The 21,477-nt window shown below is 39.5% G+C and overlaps 1 protein-coding gene across 1 annotated transcript in view; it reads left to right on the top strand.

Moving 5' to 3' along the window:
• Positions 1-21,477, top strand: part of PFDN1 (prefoldin subunit 1) — a 60,044-nt gene that overhangs the window by 14,719 nt on the left and 23,848 nt on the right. Inside the window, exon 3 of the mRNA XM_008954561.4 lies at positions 8,858-8,942. Coding sequence (XP_008952809.1) covers positions 8,858-8,942 — 85 coding nt within the window. The remainder of the gene's footprint in view (positions 1-8,857; positions 8,943-21,477) is intronic.

Raw genomic sequence — 21,477 nt, 5'->3', positions numbered from 1 at the left:
TGTGCTTGCTAGCTTCGTCATCAGCTTGGCTACAGGAATTCCAGGGATTTTATTGAGGCATGACAACAACCAGAGTGAGAAAGTGCCATGTTTTCTGGTGTCACCTTCATGGGAGCACCTTTCCAGAAGTCTTCTAATGGTCTCCCACTTATATTTCATGACAGAAACTGAGTCACATGCTTAGGCTTAAATCTTGGGGGATGCAACTGCAATGATTGGGTAAGACCAATCAAGATTCAGCCTAGAACTCAATTCTCTGATTTACTTGGGAAAATAGAGAGTACCGAAACAAAATTGGGGCTCAATCAACAAAGAAAAGGAAATGGATATGGGATAAACAATAATGTCTGCCAAAGTCATCAACAGTCATTATAGTGATCAATAACTGAGGGCTAGCTATATGAAAACCGTTGATATATTTAGGATGAATTAGGCAGAGTTTAGTCTGGGAGCATAGGCAGGCAGGAAGCTATTCAGGAGGTTAGTAATAAGAGCATAAATTAAGGTGGTGGAAGTGGAATAGTGAGGTGAAGGGTCAGTATGAGAGAAAGTGATAAATTAGAAATATAAGGAGGATATCTGCCGTTTTGGGACTTGCATGTGGTGATATTGATGGAAGCTGAAGTCGAGATGGTGAAACTGCTTGTAGGGAATGTTGGTATGGGTTGATAAAATGAGTTTAATTTGGGCCATGTTTAATTTGAGGTGATATGGAACATACAAGTAGAAGTGACCATAGATGCTGAACATGCATGGTGCAGGTGATAGTGGTTGACATTATTTTGAGGGTTATTAGCTAAGTTGAGGCCTTGAAAATAAATGAGTTCTCCTAGGGACTTTGGGTAGAGATTGTTTAGCAGAGAGCCTTGCATAGTGCTTGTAGTATGGGCACTGGAGAAGAAAGAGGAAGGAGGGATTTATGGATACAGTAGTTAATGAGGGAAACATGGATAGCATAGTACAGAGATGAAGCAGCAGCATCCCTCAGAGTTAGATTTGAGCATACAGTGATCTGTAGATTGCTTTTGTCTAGGTATGACAGGGTCCAGGTGCTGTATGTCTGTGTTATAATCTAGTACTACATTATTTATTTTGTTGCTCAAATAATTCTGCTTTGACCATTGGGAGCTCTTTGAGATTTACTCCTTTTTTTTTTTTTTTTCCTTCTCCCAGTCTAGAAATGCAGTAGTGTGATTGTGGCTTACTGCACCCTTGACCTCCTGGGCTCAAGCAGTTCTCTACCTCAGCCTCCCAAATAGTTGGGATTACAGGCATGTGCCACCAAACCCAGCTAATTTAAAAATTTTTTTGTATAGATGGGAGTTTGTCATGTTGCCCATGCTGGTCTTGAACTCCTGGACTCAAGTGATCCCCTCACCTCAGCCTCCCAAAGTGCTGGGATTACAGGCGTGAGCCACTGCGCCTGGCAACTATTATTATTATTTTTTGAGACAGAGTCTCCCTCTGTCGCCTAGGCTGGAGTGCAGTGGTGTGATCTCGGCTCACTGCAAACTCCGCCTTCTGGGTTCAAGCAATTCTTTGCCTCAGCCTCCCGAGTACCTGGAACTACAGGTACCCGCCACCATGTCTGGCTCATTTTTTTTATTTTTAGTAGAGACGGGGTTTTGTCATGTTGTCCAGGCTGGTCTCGAACTACGGACCTCAGGTGATCTGCCCGCCTTGGCCTCCCCAAGTGCTGGGATTACAGGCATGAGCCACCGTGCACGGCCAGCAACTTTATTTTTTTATAGTAGTTTTAGTAGTACGGAAAAATTGAGCAGAAAGAACAGCAAGCTCTCACTCCCTTTCCACTCTCTCCCACACTGTTTCTTCTCTTATTAACATCTGGCATTAGTGTGGTACATTTGTTACAATTGATGAAAACATATTGATAAATTATTGTTAACTAAGATCCGTAGTTTACATTAGGGGTCACTCTTTGTGTTATCATACAGTAGAGTTTCACTGTCCCCCAAATTCCTTGTGCTCCACCTGTTCTTCTCTTCTTCCCCTTCCTTCCCCACTGTCTTCCCTGGTGACCTCTGACCTTTTTACTGTTTCTATATATAGTTTTGCGTTTTCCGAAATCTCATATAGTTGGAATGATGCAGTATATAGCCTTTCGTACTATACTGGTTTCTTCGACTTAGCAATATGCATTTAAAGCTCCTCTGTGTCTTTGTGACTTGATACCTCATTTCGTTTTGTCGTCGAATATTGTATGGATGTACTGACAGTTTATCCATTCACTTATTGAAGAATATTTTGGTTGGTTCCAAGTTTTGGCGGTTACAAATGAAGCAGCTGTAAACATTTGCACATGTGCATGGAAGTTTTCAACTCATTTGGATAATGGACTGCATTTGATTGATTATCTGTTAAGCTTTGTAAGAAGCTGCCAAACTGTCTTCCAAAGTGGGCTGTACCATTTTTGCATTCCCACCATCAGTGGATGAGAGTTTCTGTTGCTTCACAGCTTCATCGGCATATGGTGTTCTCAGTGTTTGGGATTTTATCCATTATACTAGGTGTGTGGCAGTATCTCATAATTTTATTTTGTAGTTCCCTAATAACATATGATGTTGAATATCTTTTCACTTGCTTATTTGCCATCTGTGTTATCTTTGGTGAGGTGTCTGTCAGATCTTTTGCCTGTTTTAAATATGGTCGTTTGTTTTCTTATTGTTGAATTTTAAGAGTTCTTTGCATAATTTAGATGCAAATCCTTTAGCAGATATGTGTTTTGCAAATATTTTCTTCCATCTGTGGCTTGTCTTTTCTTTAGCTTTTTGTTTTTACAGTACTTCCTGACCTTCTCATACTGCAGTATGCTCCAGGTTCATCTTGTATTTTCCCTGCCGAGCCCTATAGTTAGTCATTTTTCCAAGAAGCTGTGGTTCCTGATTCCTTTTATTGGAGAGTGGTTATTTAGAAATCTATATCTGGTCACTGGGTTTATTTGTTACTACTGAGGTGTTACCGTTTCTAGGCCCTCTGGTGACTAGCAATAGATAATATGTGTATATATGCTACTAATTCATGTGTATGTACATATCTACAGTTGTTTCTGTGTCTATTCATCACTGTACACATACTAAGCTGAATGTGAGTTTATACTGATATCTCCGACTCTTCGATACCACAGGGTTCATTTTAGCCTTCCTTTCTTGCGTATCTGTAACTTCTCTCTCATATGAGAAACCCGGCTCCTACCATCCAGTGTCCATTTACTTATTTATTTATCCCCATACACATATAAAGCAATTTCAGAATTGTTTGCCTGTATCTCCTGTGAGAAACAAATGTAACCAATTAGTTAATCCAAGGTTGATTGGATTATTTGTATACATATATTCACATACACACATATTTATAATAACTTACATTAAAGCCACTATAATATGGTACGAAAAAGACCGAGTGTTCTAATCTAATACATACAAGCTGGGCAAGGTATTTAACCTGACTAGGTCTTATTTTTGTACTTGGTAATTTTTTACATACTTAGAAAACTTTGGCCGGGCATGGTGGCTCACTCCTATAATCCCAGCTCTTTGGGAGGCTGAGGCGGTTGGATCACCTGAGGTCAGGAGTTCGAGACTAGCCTGGACAACATGGTAACCTCCTATCACTACTAAAATACAAAAATTAACTGGGTGTGGTGGCAGGCACCCATAATCCTAGCTACTCCAGAGGCTGAGGCACGAGAATTGCTTGAACCCTGGAGGCGTAGTTTGCAGTGAGCTGAGGTGGCATCACTGTACTCCAGCCTGGGCAACAGAGCAAGACTGTCTCCCCTGCCCCCCCCCCTAAAAAAAATTGAGGATTCAAGAGGAAACATTTTTCGAGCAATGAATTTTAAAAAGCTCTCTCTTTCTTTTCCAGTCCCATTTCATCTTTGTGTAAATCCTTTTTTATTTTACATATTTTTTCATCTTGAAAATGGAATGACATGCTGATTTTTCTTTTTTCTTTTCTTTTTTTTTTTTTTGAGACAGAGTCTCACTCTGTCACCCAGGCTGGAGTGCAATGGTACGATCTTGGCTCACTGCAACCTCCGTCTCCTGGGTTCAAGTGATTTTCCTGTCTCAGCCTCTCGAGTAGCTGGGATTACAGGCACCCACCACCACACCGGCTAATTTTTTTGTATTTTTAGTAGAGATGGAGTTTCACCATGTTGGCCAGGTGGGTCTCTAACTCCTGAACTCAAGTGACCCACTCACCTTGGCCTCCTAAAGTGCAGGGATTGCAGGTGTGAACCACCACGCCTGGCTGACGTGCTAATTTTTTAAACTTGAGTTTTTACTTACTTACTAACTTACTATATTGACACCTTTACATGTCAATAAAAAAAATATATTTTTTTAAATTTCGGTTTGGTTTTTTATTTAATTAGTCATTCTTTTTTAAAAAAAATTATTTATTTTTTAGACATGGGGCATTGCTATGTTGCCTGGGCTGGACTTGAACTCTTGGATTTAAGCAATCCTCACACCTCAGCTTTCTGAGTAGCTAGGACTACAGGTGCATGCCATTATGCCTGGCTGCCCCCTTGGTTTTATCTCCTGTTTTGTATCCTGTTTCTGTGCCAGTGTGGATACTTAAGGTCTCCAGGATTCAGCATAAACTCTCAGGATGAAAGCCAATTTACTGCTGTCTTACATTCCTGAATTCCCAGTTTCACTTCACTTTGGACCTTTGTGGAATCCTTCCTTTTGTGTTAGTTCAACAAAATGTTAAAAAAAAATTTTTTTATCCTTTGTTTCTAATCAGGAGTGTTCAGGGTATCTACTCTTCATTATGCCAATAACAGAAGTCTGTAACAGTCCACAATGTGGATGTGCCATAAAGTTTTAATCACTTCCTTACTAAGGAAGTGATTAAAGTAAGAAATAAATTCAATAAAAAAAAATTAAAAAAAAAGAAGTTCAATTTATTTCTACTTGCTTCCACGCTAAAAATTACGACGTAAAAATTCAGTAACTTTCCTCACCAGTGGAGTTAGGCAAAGAAGCAAGATAGGCTCATTCTTTTTTTTTTTTTTGAGATGGAGTCTCGCTCTGTTGCCCAGGCTGGAGTGCAGTGGCACGATCTCGGCTCACTGCAAACTCCACCTCCTGGGTTCACGCCATTCTCCTGAAGATAGGCTCATTCTTATGTCTTTTCTATGCTGCTTAATTTGTGAATACCCTGAAACCTAAATGCTAATAGGATATGTTTTTAGACACCCTCTAAAAATTTCCACCCAAAGTGAACTCGTCATAAGCATTTTGTTGTTTCTGAATAGCGTATGTCTAGGTGACCATACTTTGGAAATTGTGTCCAAAATGCAGCAGTGCAAGTGATCTGGGATTGTGTTTTGGGCAGGTGAATAATGGTTTTGATTCATACTGAGTTATAAGAAAGTGGAAGTTGTACCAAACTGCAGGATGATTTAGAAAACGGAGTCTGATGTTTCTCAAATAATCAAAACCGAAAGTCTCAGAATTATGTTTTCAGATGGCATAATTACAAATAAATGAGGAAGTGAAATAGCAGGTTACAAGTCCTTGAGAGTGGACAGTGCAGAGGCACATGGCACTGATTTCCAGGTCAAAGAAGAGGCCTTTTGCAAAGCATCAACTCGAATTCAGGTTATATAATCCTGAGTATTTTAAGCATGTTATCTGCATATTATTTGTCATGAGAGAATACTTTCCCTCTTCATGGTTTATTTTTCCTTATTGGTACATTTTGAACTCCAGAATTCTTTATTTACTATTTGGCTTTCCATAAACAATCAGGCAGAATGACTATGAGATTCTCTACATTGAGCAACTGTGTACATAATATTTGCTTATGATAAGACTTATATTATCATGATAAATCCTTTCTCTTCACATAGTATCTGATAATCCAATGCCCTTTTAAACAATAAGAAAGATGTTTTCCAAAGACTTTTTTTCAGAAATCAGATGTTTCTTGGAGCCTTTTCCAGTCTTCATACAATATATCTTTGCCATTTTTTAAATTGAGGACTAAACCAAACTTTCCATAAGTTTTTGTGTTTGAATTTTTACTGTGTAACTACTCTTTGAGGTAGACATTTGCATATACCCAACATTCATCCTTGTTAAAACTTGCGTGGCTGAGATGTCCTTAGGTTTATAGTAGTAAGTTGGCCAGCTTCGGTGGAATCTCTCTGGCCTTTGAAGTTGGCACAGTCCAGTATAGCTACCTCAAAGGATATGTGGTCATGGAAAAACATGTTTTTGTTGTTGAGTGTTCTTGCTTTCTAGTAATTTTATTTTCTGCTCAAGAGATTTAGTATCTGTTCAGATACTTTATTTTTAAAGGCCACATAAGTAATGACTTGACCTCTAATCTTAGCTTTGAAATTTTCCCAGACACTAATAAAGATGATGTCTGATGACCTTTTATTTGAGAATAGTACTCATTGGCCAGCTATCAGTGCTACTTAAAAATGTATATTTTACTCAAAAAATTATTTCCATGGCTAAAAGACTTTCTCAGTAAAATCACACGTCATGACATAATTTGGTGACTCTTGCACCTTGTTTTAGAATAGTTTTTACATAGCATTACTGAGACTTAGTACTGTTCAAAACAACTCTTCTCTTCAAATACAAATATGAGTTAGTTCTGAGAAAAATATTCTGTAAACCATAATCTTATCTGAAATAGCACCCATCTCTTGGATCCAGTAAGAATATTTTAGACATGAAGGGTTCTATAGTAAAAGATCTGGAATTAATCCTTGTTTTGCATGAATGTGGGCTCTCTTTCCTGTAAATATACAGTAAGGTTTTACAAAGAATCAAGTTACTACTGAAGACTAAGATCATCAGTTGGGCTGGGCTGGGCGTGGTGGCTCATGCCTGTAATCCCAGCACTTTGGGAGGCCGAGGCGGGCAGATCACAAGGTCAGGAAATCAAGACCATCCTGGCTAACATGGTGAAACCCTGTCTCTACTAAAAAATAGAAAAAATTAGCCAGGCGTGGTGGTGGGCGCCTGTAGTCCCAGCTACTCGGGAGGCTGAGGCAGGAGAATGGCATGAACCTGGGAGGCGGAGCTTGCCGTGAGCCAAGATCATGCCACTGCACTCCAGCCTGGGCAACAGAGCGAGACTCCGTCTCAAAAAAAAAAAATTATCTGGGCTGGCCACATTAGGATATAAGCTTAATAATTAGTGGAGTAAAAGAAGTTCTTCAGATTTTATTAATATGTGTGGTAAGGCTTAGTTATGAAGAAGAGGGGACAAGGCAGTTTCCTTCCAGGTGTTGGGGCATAGCTAATTGCCCTTTTTGGTCTGTTTTTACTTGTCTTATATCTATAATAACGGACTCTCTTGATAAGAACCCACCTAGGCACAATGATGTTTTTGTGGGGTTGGCAGAGGAAACTGCATGTTGCTACCTTGATATGTTTTCTCGTTTGACTTTTTGTTAAGAGATGATGTTTAGTTCTTTGTTGCTGAACTCTGTTAGTGCAAAGAGAAGAAAAATCTTGCTTAATTAATTGCAATATTAAATTGAAATCTATTTTAGCTTCCTTAGACAGTCCTGAAAGAGATTTGCATAGCTGGGGTCTTCCCTTGGTTCCAGTGGAGGGGAAATATTTCAGTTCACTTACTTGGGGCTATAAAAGTTTGTTCTTCCTTTCCCTGAAGCAAGAATTGTGAACATAAAGTCATAAAACAGTTTCAGTGTTAATTTTTAAAACTTCTCCATATTTCCACCCTCATCAGTGGTAAATAATGTGCCTGATGTAAAATGGAAAAAGTTGAAAATTTCCACTTGTACATTTTGAGCTTTTCAGAGGTACTATATACACTCTGGAAATAATAATAAAAGATACTAAGGCTTATACAGTGCTTTTTGTTTGAGGAACTCATATAAACACTAATGCATTGATCCTAACACAGTGCTTGATTGTGACTTTAAAAGGTCATGAGTTACTGCTGTTACAAAAAAAAGAAAAAATGGAGGGGCGCTCCACTTTACAAATATTGTTTAAAAATATCTAGATAAAAATTGAAACAGATAACTGAAAAAACAAAACTTATAGGGTATTTGTTTGTATGTTGACTTTTCTCTTAGCGTATGATATATTTTTATTCCTTTATTATTTTTTCTTTTACATATGAATCTACTTGAAGCCTGATTTTCTTTTCTTTTCTTTTCTTTTTTTTTTATGTTTTTAAGACAGGATCTTGCTCTGTTACCCAAGCTGGAGTGCAGTAGCACAATCATGGCTCACTGCAGCTTTGATATCTCAGTCTCAATTGATCCTCCCACCTCAGCCTCCCTAGTAGCTGGGACTACAGGCGTGTGCCACTGTGCCTGACTAATATTTTAAATTTATTTTTTGTAGAGATGGGTCTCGTCATGTTGCCTGGGCTAGTCTTGAACTCCCAGGCTCAAGCAGTCCTCCTGCCTCGGCCTCTCAGAGTGCTGGGATTACAGGTGTGAGCCACTGTGCCCAACTCCCGCAACCCCCCCCCGCTTTTTTTTTAATGAGACAGGGTCTTGCTATGTTGCCCAGACTAGACTCAGACACCTGGGCTCAAACAATCCTCCCACCTCAGCCTCCTGAGTATCTGGGACTGTAGGCCCACACCACTGTTCCCTGCCTGATTCCTATATTAAATAAGAAAGCAGAATCTACATTTAAGCCTTTATTCCTTCTCAGCCAGGAAGGTTTAAACTTCTGGTGGTTTCCTGAGCTTGACGTATTATGTTAATATGCATTTGTCCTTTTAATTTGCTCAGTTTAATATTTGTAGTATGTAGCTATTGATTTCGATGAATACAATAGTCATGTGGCTTAATTTTCAACTTTCTTGTGTTTCATAGGTTTATTCTTCAGTCCAAGGAAGCAATTCACAATCAGCTGTTAGAGAAGCAGAAAATAGCAGAAGAAAAAATTAAAGAACTAGAAGTAAGTTTTTATTGGCAATAGGAGTTAACTTTTGGGAGAAAGTAGTAATCTTATTGTGTCATATTAAATGAAAATGTATGCCTGCCTGCCAAAGTAATGTCATATTATTTTTATTTTTTATAATTACGTTGGAGCCGTGAAGCTGTCATATTCATATTCATAGCGCATATAAGACCAAAACAACAAAAAAAAGAATAGTCTCTTCTTTGGAACTGCAGAGAATTTTGATGAGATGGTTTTAACCTGAATGTATTTTGTTCATTGCCCTTGAATGTGTTTATTCTTTAAAAAAAACAAAACCATAAACAAAATGTAATGTATATTTAAACAACACATGTGTAGTGGATTGTGGTGGATGGGCAGGAGAGTGGGTAATAATGATAAATTTTAGAGGATCTTGGTATAGGGTCTTTTTTACACATTGTAATTTCTTTAACCTAAATTAGGTTCTATATAAGGACAAAGTAGCAAGCTGTAACCAATTAACTATCTGAAGGATGGTGCTCCAATGAGAATAATTTTTTCTTTTTAGCTAGGGAAAAAGATGATAGGTAACAGTAAGCAAATCTTTGGAAATATTACCTTATTATTTTTATTATTATAATTTATTTATACATTAAGACCTTTAGTGAGATATTCTTCTTGGGCTTTGGTGAAAGGCCCATCCTGTGTATAGTAAAAGTTAGACTGGACAAAAAGCTGGTTATTTCTTAGGGACCAAGATTTCCCAACATGTGGGTGGATACATTGACTTCATAGGTCATTTCATCTAATTTTTGTAAGTACTATTTGAGGCAGAGGATCAGAATCTAACTCAGCCCTCTGCTGAATTTGGGAGCTACAACTTGTAGCCTCCTGAGGATTTCTTAGGGGCATTGAATTGGCCTGGCCTGGGAGTATGCAGTATCTTAGGTTACTTAGGCTTATTTTTAACTACTGATAGTTGAAACAAACTTGATAATAGATTTGCAGCTTAGAAAAGTGTATTGTAAAAACAAGACAAAAAAGCAAAAAAACCAAGTAAAGAAAAAACAGCCTGTGATAACCAGGTTGTTGTTGTGTCCTATTTTAACATTTTAATCAGCTCAACTGTTCTAAGAGGTTCAATTTGATATCTGTGTTTTCACTCATAAGAAACAAAAGTATCTTTAAAAACCCAAACAGAATCATTTCATGTAGATAAAACAAAAATGCATTTTTGCAACTGTAGGTAAATATATTTAAAATTGTCCTAATGAATAATAAGTAGCAAGGTAATGTGTATGTAATTCTCTTTATGAAAACAAAAAACAAACATTTGTGTATGAATATTGAAGATGATATGTAAGGATATATATTAAATTGTTAATACTGTTTACCCTAAAGAAATTAGATGGGACGTAGGGATAAATGATTTTTTCTTTTTCTTTCTTTCTTTTCTTTTCTTTTTCTTTTTTTTTTTTTTTTTGAGACGGAATTTCGCTCTTGTTGCCCAGGCTGAAGTGCAATGGTGCGATCTCGGCTCACTGCTACCTCCGCCTCCTGGCTTCAAGCGATTCTCCTGTCTCAGCCTCCCAAGTAGCTGGGATTACAGGCATGCGCCACCACGCCCTGCTAATTTTGTGTTTTTAGTAGAGATGGGATTTCTCCTTGTTGGTCAGGCTGGTCTCGAACTCCCGACTTCAGATGATCTGCCTGCCTCGGCCTCTCAAGTGCTGGGAATCATAGGCCACTGCGCCTGGCCTTGATTTTTTTCTTACAATCTCTGTAATAATAAATTGTAACAAATATACATTAACTTTTTTTGTTGTTAACTTTTATGATTAAAAAATTAGCAGAGTGGGCACAGTGGCAAATGCTTGTAGTCCCAGCTACGGGAGGCTGAAGCGGGAGGATTGCCTGAGGCATTCCAGCCTGGGCAACATAACAAGACCTTGTCTCTTTAGGGAAAAAAAAAAAACAAAAACCCCAATTATCAAGGTGAAATTGCCACAGGTGATGATTTTATCAATACTGTACTGCTGAGTTCTGGTGAGTATTAAGAAATTTACTTTCTGCAAGTTTCCTTTTGTTGAGTGTCTCAAATACTGGTAGAATGTTTTAGGAAGTTCTTTTTTCTTTTTTAATTTTTCATTTTACATGTTATTTACATTATAAAAGCAATAGAAGTATGCCATAAATAAAATATAAAACAAATGATTAAACAATGAAAATATTACTTTGTTTTTCCACACTCGGTACATCCAAATGTCACCTCTACGGTTTCTGTATCATTCCAAACTTCTATATTTATATCAAGACATTCATACATGCATATATATACACAACCTTTTTTAAAAATAGGAATTATGCTATATATGCTGTTTTCCATCATTTGACAGTTTATCTTGCTACTTTAGTAATATAAATCCAGTTTATATACAATTTCTTTTTTTGATTCCCATCATCATGGGCTCCTTACCATGAGCCTTATTTCAGCATTTAATATGTTCTCCAGTACTTCTCTAACCTGTGCTTTTAACAGTATCACCCAGTGTATACTCCCCTCTCTTCTCTGAAACAATCCTATACTTTTCCACTGCTACAACTTTATAGTTTTATTACTTCAGCACACCCCCACATGTGCACTTATGCACATATACACTGTTAATTGTGATGTTCAAATTTTGTGTGTATCTTACTGAATTATCATCTGCTTATTCATTTAGTTACTGAGAGATGTGATGAATCTTCCTCTATGACAGTGTTTATCAATTTCTCCTTAATCTGTCAGTTTAGTGGGCAGTGATATTTAGAGAATACAGTGTTCGGGGGGCAAGTGCTCATTATTACTGTATACGAAGTTTGGAGCTTATGTTTTGTTTTTTGTTTTTTGTTTTTTTTTTTTTTGAGACAGAGTCTCATTCTGTCCCAGGCTGGAGTCCAGTGGTGTGTCTTGGCTCACTGCAACCTCTGCCCCAAAGGTTCAAGCGATTCTTCTGCCTCAGCCTCCTGAGTACCTGGGACTACAGGCCCACCATGCCTGGCTAATTTTTGTATTTTTAGTAGAGATGGGGTTTCACCATGTTGCCCAGACTGGTCTCGAACTCCTGACCTCATGATCCGCCCACCTTGGCCTCCCAAAGTGCTGGGATTACAGGTGTGAGCCACCATGCCTGACTGGGGCGTATGTCTTATTTTGTTTTATGTTAGGAATTTCTCAGCTCTTCTGTTTATATTTATTTATTTTTTATTGTTTTGAGATGGCATCTTGCTCTGTTGTCCAGGCTGGAGTGCAGTGGCATGATCTTGGCTCACTGCAGCCTCCGCCTTCTGGGTTCAAGTGATTCTTCTGCATCAGCCTCCTGAGTAGCTGGGATTACAGCCACCATGCCTGGCTACTTTTTGTATCTTTAGTAGAGACGGGGTTTGGGTTTCACCATGTTGGCCAGGCTGGTCTTGAACTCCTGACCTCCAGTGATCTGCCCACCTCAGCCTCCCAGAGTGCTGGGATTACAGGTGTGAGCCACAGCACCTGACCTGTCAGCTCTTTTAAAGATAACCATTCTACTGACTTGTGGCTTCCACTGTTGCTGTTAAGAAGTCATCTGTTAGTCTAATTGTTGTTAATTTGTCTTTTCTCTTTACCTGTTTTTACTTGTCTATGTCTTTCATGCTTTGTAGTTTCTCTGGGATGTGTTTAGGTGTCGATTTATTCCTTTTCTTTTCTTTTTTTTTTAATTTGAGATGGGGTCTCACTCTGTCACTCAGGTTGGCTTGTAGTTGGGTGATCTCAGCTCACTGCAGCCTCCACCTCCCAGGCTTAAGCAATCCTCCCACCTCAGCCTCCCAAGTAGCTGAGACCACAGGCATGCCACCACGCGTGGCTAATACTTTTTTCTTTATCTTAGTTAGAATTTGTTGGGTTTCCTGAATCTGAGGATTAGTGTTTTTTTTTTATAAATTCTGGAAAATTTGTATTTCTGAAGATTACTTCTTCCTTATTTTGTTTATTAATGATATTTCCTTTTGGAATTTTTTCCCACCTTTGAACTGGCTGCCACCACCATCTGCAGTAGGATGTTAACTGATTTTACCATATCCAGCCTTCTCTCGTTCAGTTCTTTTTATAACATATTTAAGTTAGAATGACCTTTCTAAAATGTTAAATCTGATCATATTACTCTCTCATGTAAAACCAATAGTTGTTCTTAGGGTTAAGTTCAAACTTTTTTTTTTTTTTTTTGAGACGGAGTTTTGATCTTGTTGCCCAGGCTGGAGTGCAATGGCATGATCTTGGCTCACTGCAACCTCCACCTCCTGGGTACAAGTGATTCTCCTGCCTCAGCCTCCTGAGTAGCTGGGACTACAGGCATGTGCCACTATGCCCAGCTAATTTTTTTGTATTTTTAGTAGAGACGGGGTTTCAACATTTTGGCCAGCCTGGTCTCGAACTCCTGACCTCAGGTGATCTGCCCGCCTTGGCCTCCCAAAGTGCTAGGATTATAGGTGTAAGTGAGCCACCGTGCCCAACCAGTTCAAACTTTTTAACATACCTTGAAGGCCTTTAAAGATATGATTTCTGTTTATTTCTCTCATCCCTCTCATTTCCTCTGCCTTCTGTTATACTGTATGCTTTAGCCATGCAAAAATACTCTCAGTCTTTTTTTTTTTTTTTTTTTTTTTTTTTTTGAGACGGTGTCTCACTCTGTCACCCAGGTTGGAGTGCAGTGGCGCTATCTTGGCTCACAGCAACCTCTGCCTCCTGGGTTGGAACAATTCTCCTGCCTCAGCAGGAGATCCCTTCTGGGATTACATGTGTGTGCCACCACGCCCAGCTAATTTTTGTATTTTTAGTAGAGACAGGGTTTTGCATGTTGGCCAGACTGGTCTTGAACTCCTGACCTCAGATGATCCACCCACCTCTGCCTCCCAGAGTGCTGGGATTACAGGCATGAGCCACCACGCTTGGCCAATACTCTCAGTCTTTGGAGCTTGCTCTTTTTTCATTCTGCTAGATCTTCGAAAAGTAGTTATCTCCACTTGGGAACTTCCTCCTTCTGCCTTTATCAATTCCATCTACTAATCCTTCAGATCTTAGCATAGAGTTACTTCTCCTGAGAACCATTTTCTGATTCCTCAGTCTTAAGTTAGCTGCTTCTTTCTTGTGTTCTCTGATTACTCTGTTAGTTTCTTAGCACATTGTAGGGATTTGGAAATATAAACTCTCACAGTTGAGTAAATCATAAATATGGTTTCCTATTACTTTGGAAGCTTGATACAGATTTAGAGCTCTAAATGATTTTCCCCAAGTCCTTGGTGTTGCTCCTGTTTTCAAATCTGCAGTCTCTTCTTCTAGACCTAGTATTTCTTGTCAGTCTAATCTACTTCATTTTAATCCTCTGTAATTATCATTATCATCATCATCATCATCATCATCATCATCATCAATTTCTCTTCTGAGATACCCTGTATTAAGTTGGGGAGGCACAATTTATACCCAACTCTGTAGACAAAGGCCATGCTATTTCTATTTACCATGTTTTCATCTCTGAAAGAGGAAGGTTCATATTGGTTGGGGTCAGAGTTCCAGTTTTTGATAAAAGCTGTTAACTTGTTTTACTGATTTGGCCCACCGAGTATGCTTCCCCACCCTCTACCCACAGTTTGTGTAGATGGCAGGAGGGACAAACCTTTTCCATGACATAGGTGCTGGTCTGATTCAGGTTCTCTAACCTGATAGCCCATTTTCATTAGTATTTGCTAGGTTCCCTTTTACCCAGCTTTGTTCTTTCTGTTTCTTTATACTTGCCCTCTCCTGATTTCTTTTTTCTGATCTTATTTATGAGTGCAAAGCTTACCTAGACTTTGTTTAGCTTTTTGTAGCTTTGTCCTGTTGTGCCCTATGTCATCAGCCAGCCAAGTGGCCTCATCTACTGGCCCTTGTCTCTTATAGGCAGGGGTGGGGGTACTACTTGCCCTCATGTTAATCTTGATAGGGAGTCATATTCCTTATTAGCAGAATAAACACAAGCACTGTCTTTTTTTTTTTTTTTTGAGACAGAGTCTCGCTCTGTCTCCCAGGCTGGAGTGCAGTGGCGCAATCTCGGCTCACTGCAGGCTCCGCCTCCCAGGTTCACACCATTCTCCTGCTTCAGCCTCCCGAGTAGCTGGGACTACAGGCGCACCCCGCCATGCCCAGCTAATTTTTTTGTATTTTTAGTGAGACAGGGTTTCACCGTGTTAGCCAGGATGGTCTCGATCTTCTGACCTCGTGATCTGCCTGCCTTGGCCTCCCAAAGTGCTGGGATTACAGGCGTGAGCCACCGCGCCTGGCACAAGCACTGTCTTAATGGTGGGAAGATAGTCTTACTGTCTTTTTTTTTTCTTAGAACTTCTTTGTTGAACCTATGAATTGTACAAAGAGTAAAGAAAACTAAAGAACTTCCTTTTACTTTTTTTTTTTTTTTTTTTTGAGATGAAGTCTTGCTTTGTTACCCAGGCTGGGGTGCAGTGTCACGATCTCAGCTCACTGCAATCTCCATGTCCCAGGTTTAAGTGATTCCCCTGCTTCAGCCTCCCAAGTAGCTGGGATTACAGGTGCCTGGGCTAATTTTTGTATTTTTAGTAGAGACTTGTGTTTCACCATGTTGGCCAGGCTGGTCTTGAACTCCTGGGTGATCTACCTGCCTCAGCCTCCTAAAGTGCTAGGATTACAAGCGTGAGCCGCTGTGCTCTGCCTCTTTTTACATTTTAATACCCCTATGTTAGACTGTCCTTCAGGCCATCATCACTGTAATGGGATTAATTGGGAAGTATTTTCATAACAGACTCATGGTTTATGTAGATTTATTCTTTCGTTATAAAGGTGATAGATCAAATTCTGGAAGAGAATACATCCTAACTGTGATTAGTAGACCAGTGATGCTGATCCTATTCACGAGAAAATACAAAATCGTGGCTTTAGTATGATAGAGTAACCATGTTATTTTTGTCATTTTTTGAGGAAATTTTCTATTTTTAAAAAATACTGATAATAACTTTCTAAAGAAGGTACTGAGTGCATAATACCTAATACAGTATTTGTTGTTATTTGAAAAGTACCCAAGCATAATTTTAGAAAATAGCATGATTACAACTGTGATTTGGAATTATGACATGTCTCATTTGTCTTTGTAAAATAATTTTCTTTTTATAATGTATAACATTGGTACTAAGAGAAAGTAGAAGTCTTTTTTGACAAAATTCAGTTTTAAAGTTGAGTTAAAACTGTTGATAGATTGAGATCTATATCTTCTAAAGAGTTGGAAATTCATCCTCTGGTTTTGCTAACTTTTTTGGAGGTAAGCAGGAAATAATTAATGGGCCTCTTTTGCAGTTAGGAAAATTTAAGTCAGCATTCAGATGATCTAGAGATGAGCTCCTGACCTTCTGAATCTCAACTATTGGGAATCCTTGAGGTAAATGTAAACTTTCAATGATACATTTGAACACATTTTTGCCACCATTGCCTTATGTTTTTTTTGTTCCAGGTGGAGGCCAGTTACTGCTTCAACCTAAAGTCAGCCTTCAACCTAAAGTCTGTTATATTTTAGGCACATGCATATACAGGTTAACCAGCTTCCTTCGCCTCTGTCTCCAACATGGTTACCACCCCTTTCACCACCCTGGTTAGCTCAGCAATAACAGAATAAGAATAAGGAAACCTAGGACAGTCTGGCGTGCTTAGCGCCACTTCTGATGCAGAATGTTGCAATCCCAGGGTTGTTGAAATAACTCCCCAGCCCATATCATATGTAAAAAAAAAAAACTGTTAAAGTCTTGACGTTTAAAGTCCCAACTCTTCCACAAAAATGACAGTTTTGGTCAGACAGTGGTTCCTGAAATAAATAGGAAGAATGGCGGCGAGAGAACAGGGTAGGAGGTGCCTGTGATACCCTGCAGTTGGCTTAGGTTTGATACTCTGATGAGAACATGCTTTGGAGGGATTCCCATGATTGAGGAAATTTTACTCTGCCTGTTGAGGATCATTTTTTCCATCGCATGGGTGGTGACTGGTAGGCACTTGGATGGATGTCCAGTTTTGCCCTAAGTACTGCATTTTTGAGCTGGTACTATTGGTGTATATAATAGGAGCCCCCATTTGGAGGTGATGTCAGGTGGACTCTACTGTATGATAGGCACTGATTCTTACCTCTGTTTTTCTCTCTTTTTTTTTTTTTTGAGATGGAGTCTTGCTCTGTTGCCCAGGCTAGAGTGCAGTGGCACGATCTCGGCTCACTGCAACCTCCGCCTCCTGGGTTCAAGCGATTCTTCTGCCTCAACCTCCTGAGTAGCTGGGACTACAGGTGCATGCCACCATGCCCGGCTAATTTTTGTATCATTAGTAGAGATGGGGTTTCACCATATTGGCCAGACTGGGTCTTACCTCTGTTTTTCAATGAAGAAAGGAGGGCAGGGGATAGCAGAGCCAATGATAGAATGTTTTTAAAACATTAAACAAGAAATATGTCCAGCAGTTCATCTGCTTGCATAGCTCGAAGTTTATAATCCATTAAAAATTTAGTCATTAATTTTTTATTGAGATGTAGCATTTAAGAAATGTGTTAAATAACATTTATAGCTTAATCATTATAAAGCAAACACGTTAGTTATCCAGGCCAGTAAATCAAATGTTGTCAGGAAACCAGAACCCTCCTTGTTGTTTATCACTGCCTAATTATGTGCCATCCCTGCCTGCCTCTCCCATCGAGTAACTACTACCCTAACTTTTGTGATAATTATTTCCTTTTTCAAAAATACAGTTTTACAGCCGGGCATGGTGGCTCATGCCTGTAATCCCAGCACTTTGGGAGGCTGAGGCGGGTAGATCATGAGGTCAGGAGTTCAAGACCAGCCTGGCCAAGATGGTGAAACCCCGTCTCTACTAAAACTACAAAAATTAGCTGGGCGTGGTGGTGGGCGCCTGTAATCCCAGCTACTTGGGAGGCTGAGGCCGAGAATTGCTTGAACCCGGGAGGTGGAGGTTGCAGTGAGCCGAGATCATGCCACTGCACTCCAGCCTGGGTGACAGAGCAAGACTCTGTCTCAAAAAAAAAAAAAATGGTTTTACCACCTATGGATGTATCTCTAAAATAATATAATTTAGGCTGGGCGTGGTGGCTCACGCCTCTAATCCCAGCACTTTGGGAGGCCGAGGCGGGCAGATCACCTGAGGTCAGGAGTTCAAGGCCAGCCTGGCCAATATGGTGAAATCCTGTCTCTACTAAAAATACAAAAATTAGCTGGGCCTGGTGGCACGCGTCTGTAGCCCCAGCTACTCGGGAGGCTGGGGCAGGAGAATCGCTTGAACCCTGGTGGTGGAGGTTGCAGTGAGCCAAGATAATGCTATTGCACTCCGGCCTGGGCGTCACAGTGAGACTCCATCTCAAAAGACAACAACAACAACAACAAATATATTTTATGTGTATAAATATATCTTATGTATATAAATATATATATTATGTATATATGTATTTTATGTATATATATGTGTGTGTATATATATAATTTAGTTTAGCTTGTTTCTGAACTTTACATGAACAAAATCACTATTTTTTTGCCTCACTTCTTTCTCTCCACGTTGTGTTTGTGAAGTATATCTGTGTTATCTCTTGAGATTGTGAGTTGTTCATTTCATTGCTGCATAGTATCCCGTCATATAGAAGTACCACAATTTATCTATCTAGACAGTCCATTTTTATTCTTAACAAGTGAAGGTATTCTCATGGAGTATTTTTACAGTTTATCTTAGCATCTTGCTGAGATAATTTTCAGAAACCACCCTCCACCCACACTCCAGGAGAGCTTGCATCCTGGAAAGAAGTATAAAACGTTTACACTCCTGATGATTAAAATTAGCTTGATGATTTCCTACTTTCCATAGTAGCTAGATAGCTAGACACTTATGGATGTCTTTTTAAAATTTTTATCTTAGAAATCAATGCAAGATGTAAAATTAATCTCTTTCCTACGTTGTTTTGACTTGGAGAGTCTTGGGTGAAGTGATTTCTCTTATTGTGCATATATTGGGATTTCAAACATGAGTACTTATCTCTTTATAGAGCTCATTTGCATTCTTAACGTTTATAAAAATGTATGTTTGTTTTAAAATAGTTTTCGGTTATTTAGGACTTCAGTCTAAGAGAGCCTGCTGGTTGGAAACCCCAGAGTTTATCATGAACTATATATATAGTCTCTATGTCCTGATGTCTTAGGGCTTAATGTAGCTGCAGAATCCTCCTTTGTGGCTTTCAGAGAAGAGTTGGTATAGGTCTGAAAAAGCCCACCATATATTCTCTTTTTCTGTTTGAGCATTTTTTCTTATTAATATTGTCAATGCCTTGTTCAGTGTATATGTTATGATCCAAGTGCTAAAATTTGCCCAAATATAAAGCATCTGTGATGCATTTTATTTCCTTCATAGAAGTATTGTAGATCCAATGAGAACTTAGATGTAAGCAGTTCAAATAGATTGGTTCTTTTTTTTTTGAGACAGAGTCTTGCTCTGTCACCCAGGCTGGAGTGCAGTGGCGCAATCTTGGCTCACTGCAAGCTCCACCTCCCAGGTTCACACCATTCTCCTACCTCAGCCTCCCAAGTAGCTGGGACTACAGGCGCCCGCCACCACGTCCGGCTAATTTTTTTGTATTTTTAGAAGAGACAGGGTTTCACCATGTTAGCCAGGATGGTCTTGATCTCCTGACCCTGTGATCCGCCCGCCTCGGCCTCCCAAAGTGCTGGGATTACAGGCATAAGCCATCGTGCCTGGCCCATAGATTGGTTCTTTTAATTGGATAGCCTTTCGTATTTATCTTGAAATATATATTACAGATATTTAACACACACATTCATATACCCTTGATTTGATCTGTTTCCTGGTGGCGCATCTTCATTTTATGATTAAGATAAGAGACTTAAGATAATTGGATTTGCATTCCAGTTAGCCCAGAGTTCAGCTTTTTGCATCTTGTTTCAGTTATTATTTTCTTCTTGGATACATTGGGTGCCTTGTTGCTCTCCTTGGAATACTTATCTGTCCCCATACCCAACTATCCCTTTGAATGCTTTAGGGAGTTGTTGACCTCAGCCTTCATTACATGCTTTATATGGTCTATACTCTTCTCTGTCTAACCATATGTCCTTAGTCTCCACCCTCCCATGCCTGGATTCCTCAAATCATTTTCAGGCTGCCTAGAGAATGATTTCTTTTAATGAGTTAGACTTTGGATTTTCTTTCATGTCATTACATACTTCCTTGCCAAGAATCCTTATCCTAGATTCTTACTCTGATCAGTTTCTATTCTTACATCACAGGTGTCCTCCAACCTGAGGTAATAGATACTAGCCATAAAAAGCAAGTTCAATACTTCATGTGGGGAAGGCCACACCTTTATTAATAAGCATGCTACACGTCAGCTCAGAAAAAGATCCAAAGAAAGGTTGACATTTCAGCCATAAATAGAAATTTCCAAGTCTACTAGATTTACAACAGAGCGTTCATTACCCTAAATTCCTAATTTTAAAAGCCTTATGTTAATTTAGGAGTTCTTCATTCTAACTCTTGCTGTACGCTAAGCCTCACTTTCCTCACATAAAATGAGAATATTGGATTAGAAGATCTCTAGGGTCATTCCAGTCACTTCTATTAAGTTTATTGTTATAACCTTGGTCTTTTTCTGAGTTTCCATTTTAGGAGCAAAAATGCCCCCTTAAAATGAAAAGATGGAGGAAAGCAAAACAAAACAAAAACAATTTCCTTTGTCCAGATCATTGTCTTAATTTAAAAAGTTAAAGGTGGGTCACGGTGGCTCACGCCTATAATCCCAGCATTTTGGGAGGCCAAGGCGGGCAGATGATCTGAGGTCAGGAGTTCGAGACCAGCCTGACCAACATGGAGAGACCCCCATCTCTACTAAAAATACAAAATTAGCCGGGTGTGGTGGCGCATGCCTGTAATCCCAGCTGCTGGGGAGGCTGAGGCAGGAGAATCGCTTGAACCCGGGAGGTGGAGGTTGCGGTGAGCAGAGATCATGCCATTGCACTCCAGCCTGGGCAATAAGAGCGAAGCTCCATCTCAAAAAAAAAAAAAAAAAGTTATAAGGCTGGGTGCTGTGGCTCATGCCTATAATCCCAGCACTTTGGGAGTCTGAGGCAGGCAGATCTTTTGAGCCCTGGAGTTCGAGACCAGCCTGGGCAACAAAGTGAGACCTCATCTCTACAAATAATTAAAAAAATATCTGGGCCTGGTGGTGCATGCCTGTGGTCCCAGCTACTGCAGAGTCTGAGGTGGGAGGATTGCTTGAGCCCAGGTGATTGAGGCTGCAGTGAGCCTTGATAGCACCACTGTACTCCAGCCTGGGTGACAGAGCGAGCCCCCCATCTCAAAAAATATATAAAAAATAAAAAGTTAATTGGAATCCTATTTTGAAGCTAAAATGAAGCTAGTTGTCTACCTGTATCTAAAATGTAATTCAAGGTGATGGCATCTCCTTTGATATCTTTGCAGTCATTTAAATCACAGAGATGTCCATGTAAT

Source organism: Pan paniscus, chromosome 4 (assembly GCF_029289425.2).
Source record: "Pan paniscus chromosome 4, NHGRI_mPanPan1-v2.0_pri, whole genome shotgun sequence".
NCBI lineage: Eukaryota > Metazoa > Chordata > Mammalia > Primates > Hominidae > Pan > Pan paniscus.
This window is presented reverse-complemented; position numbering and strand designations above follow the sequence as displayed.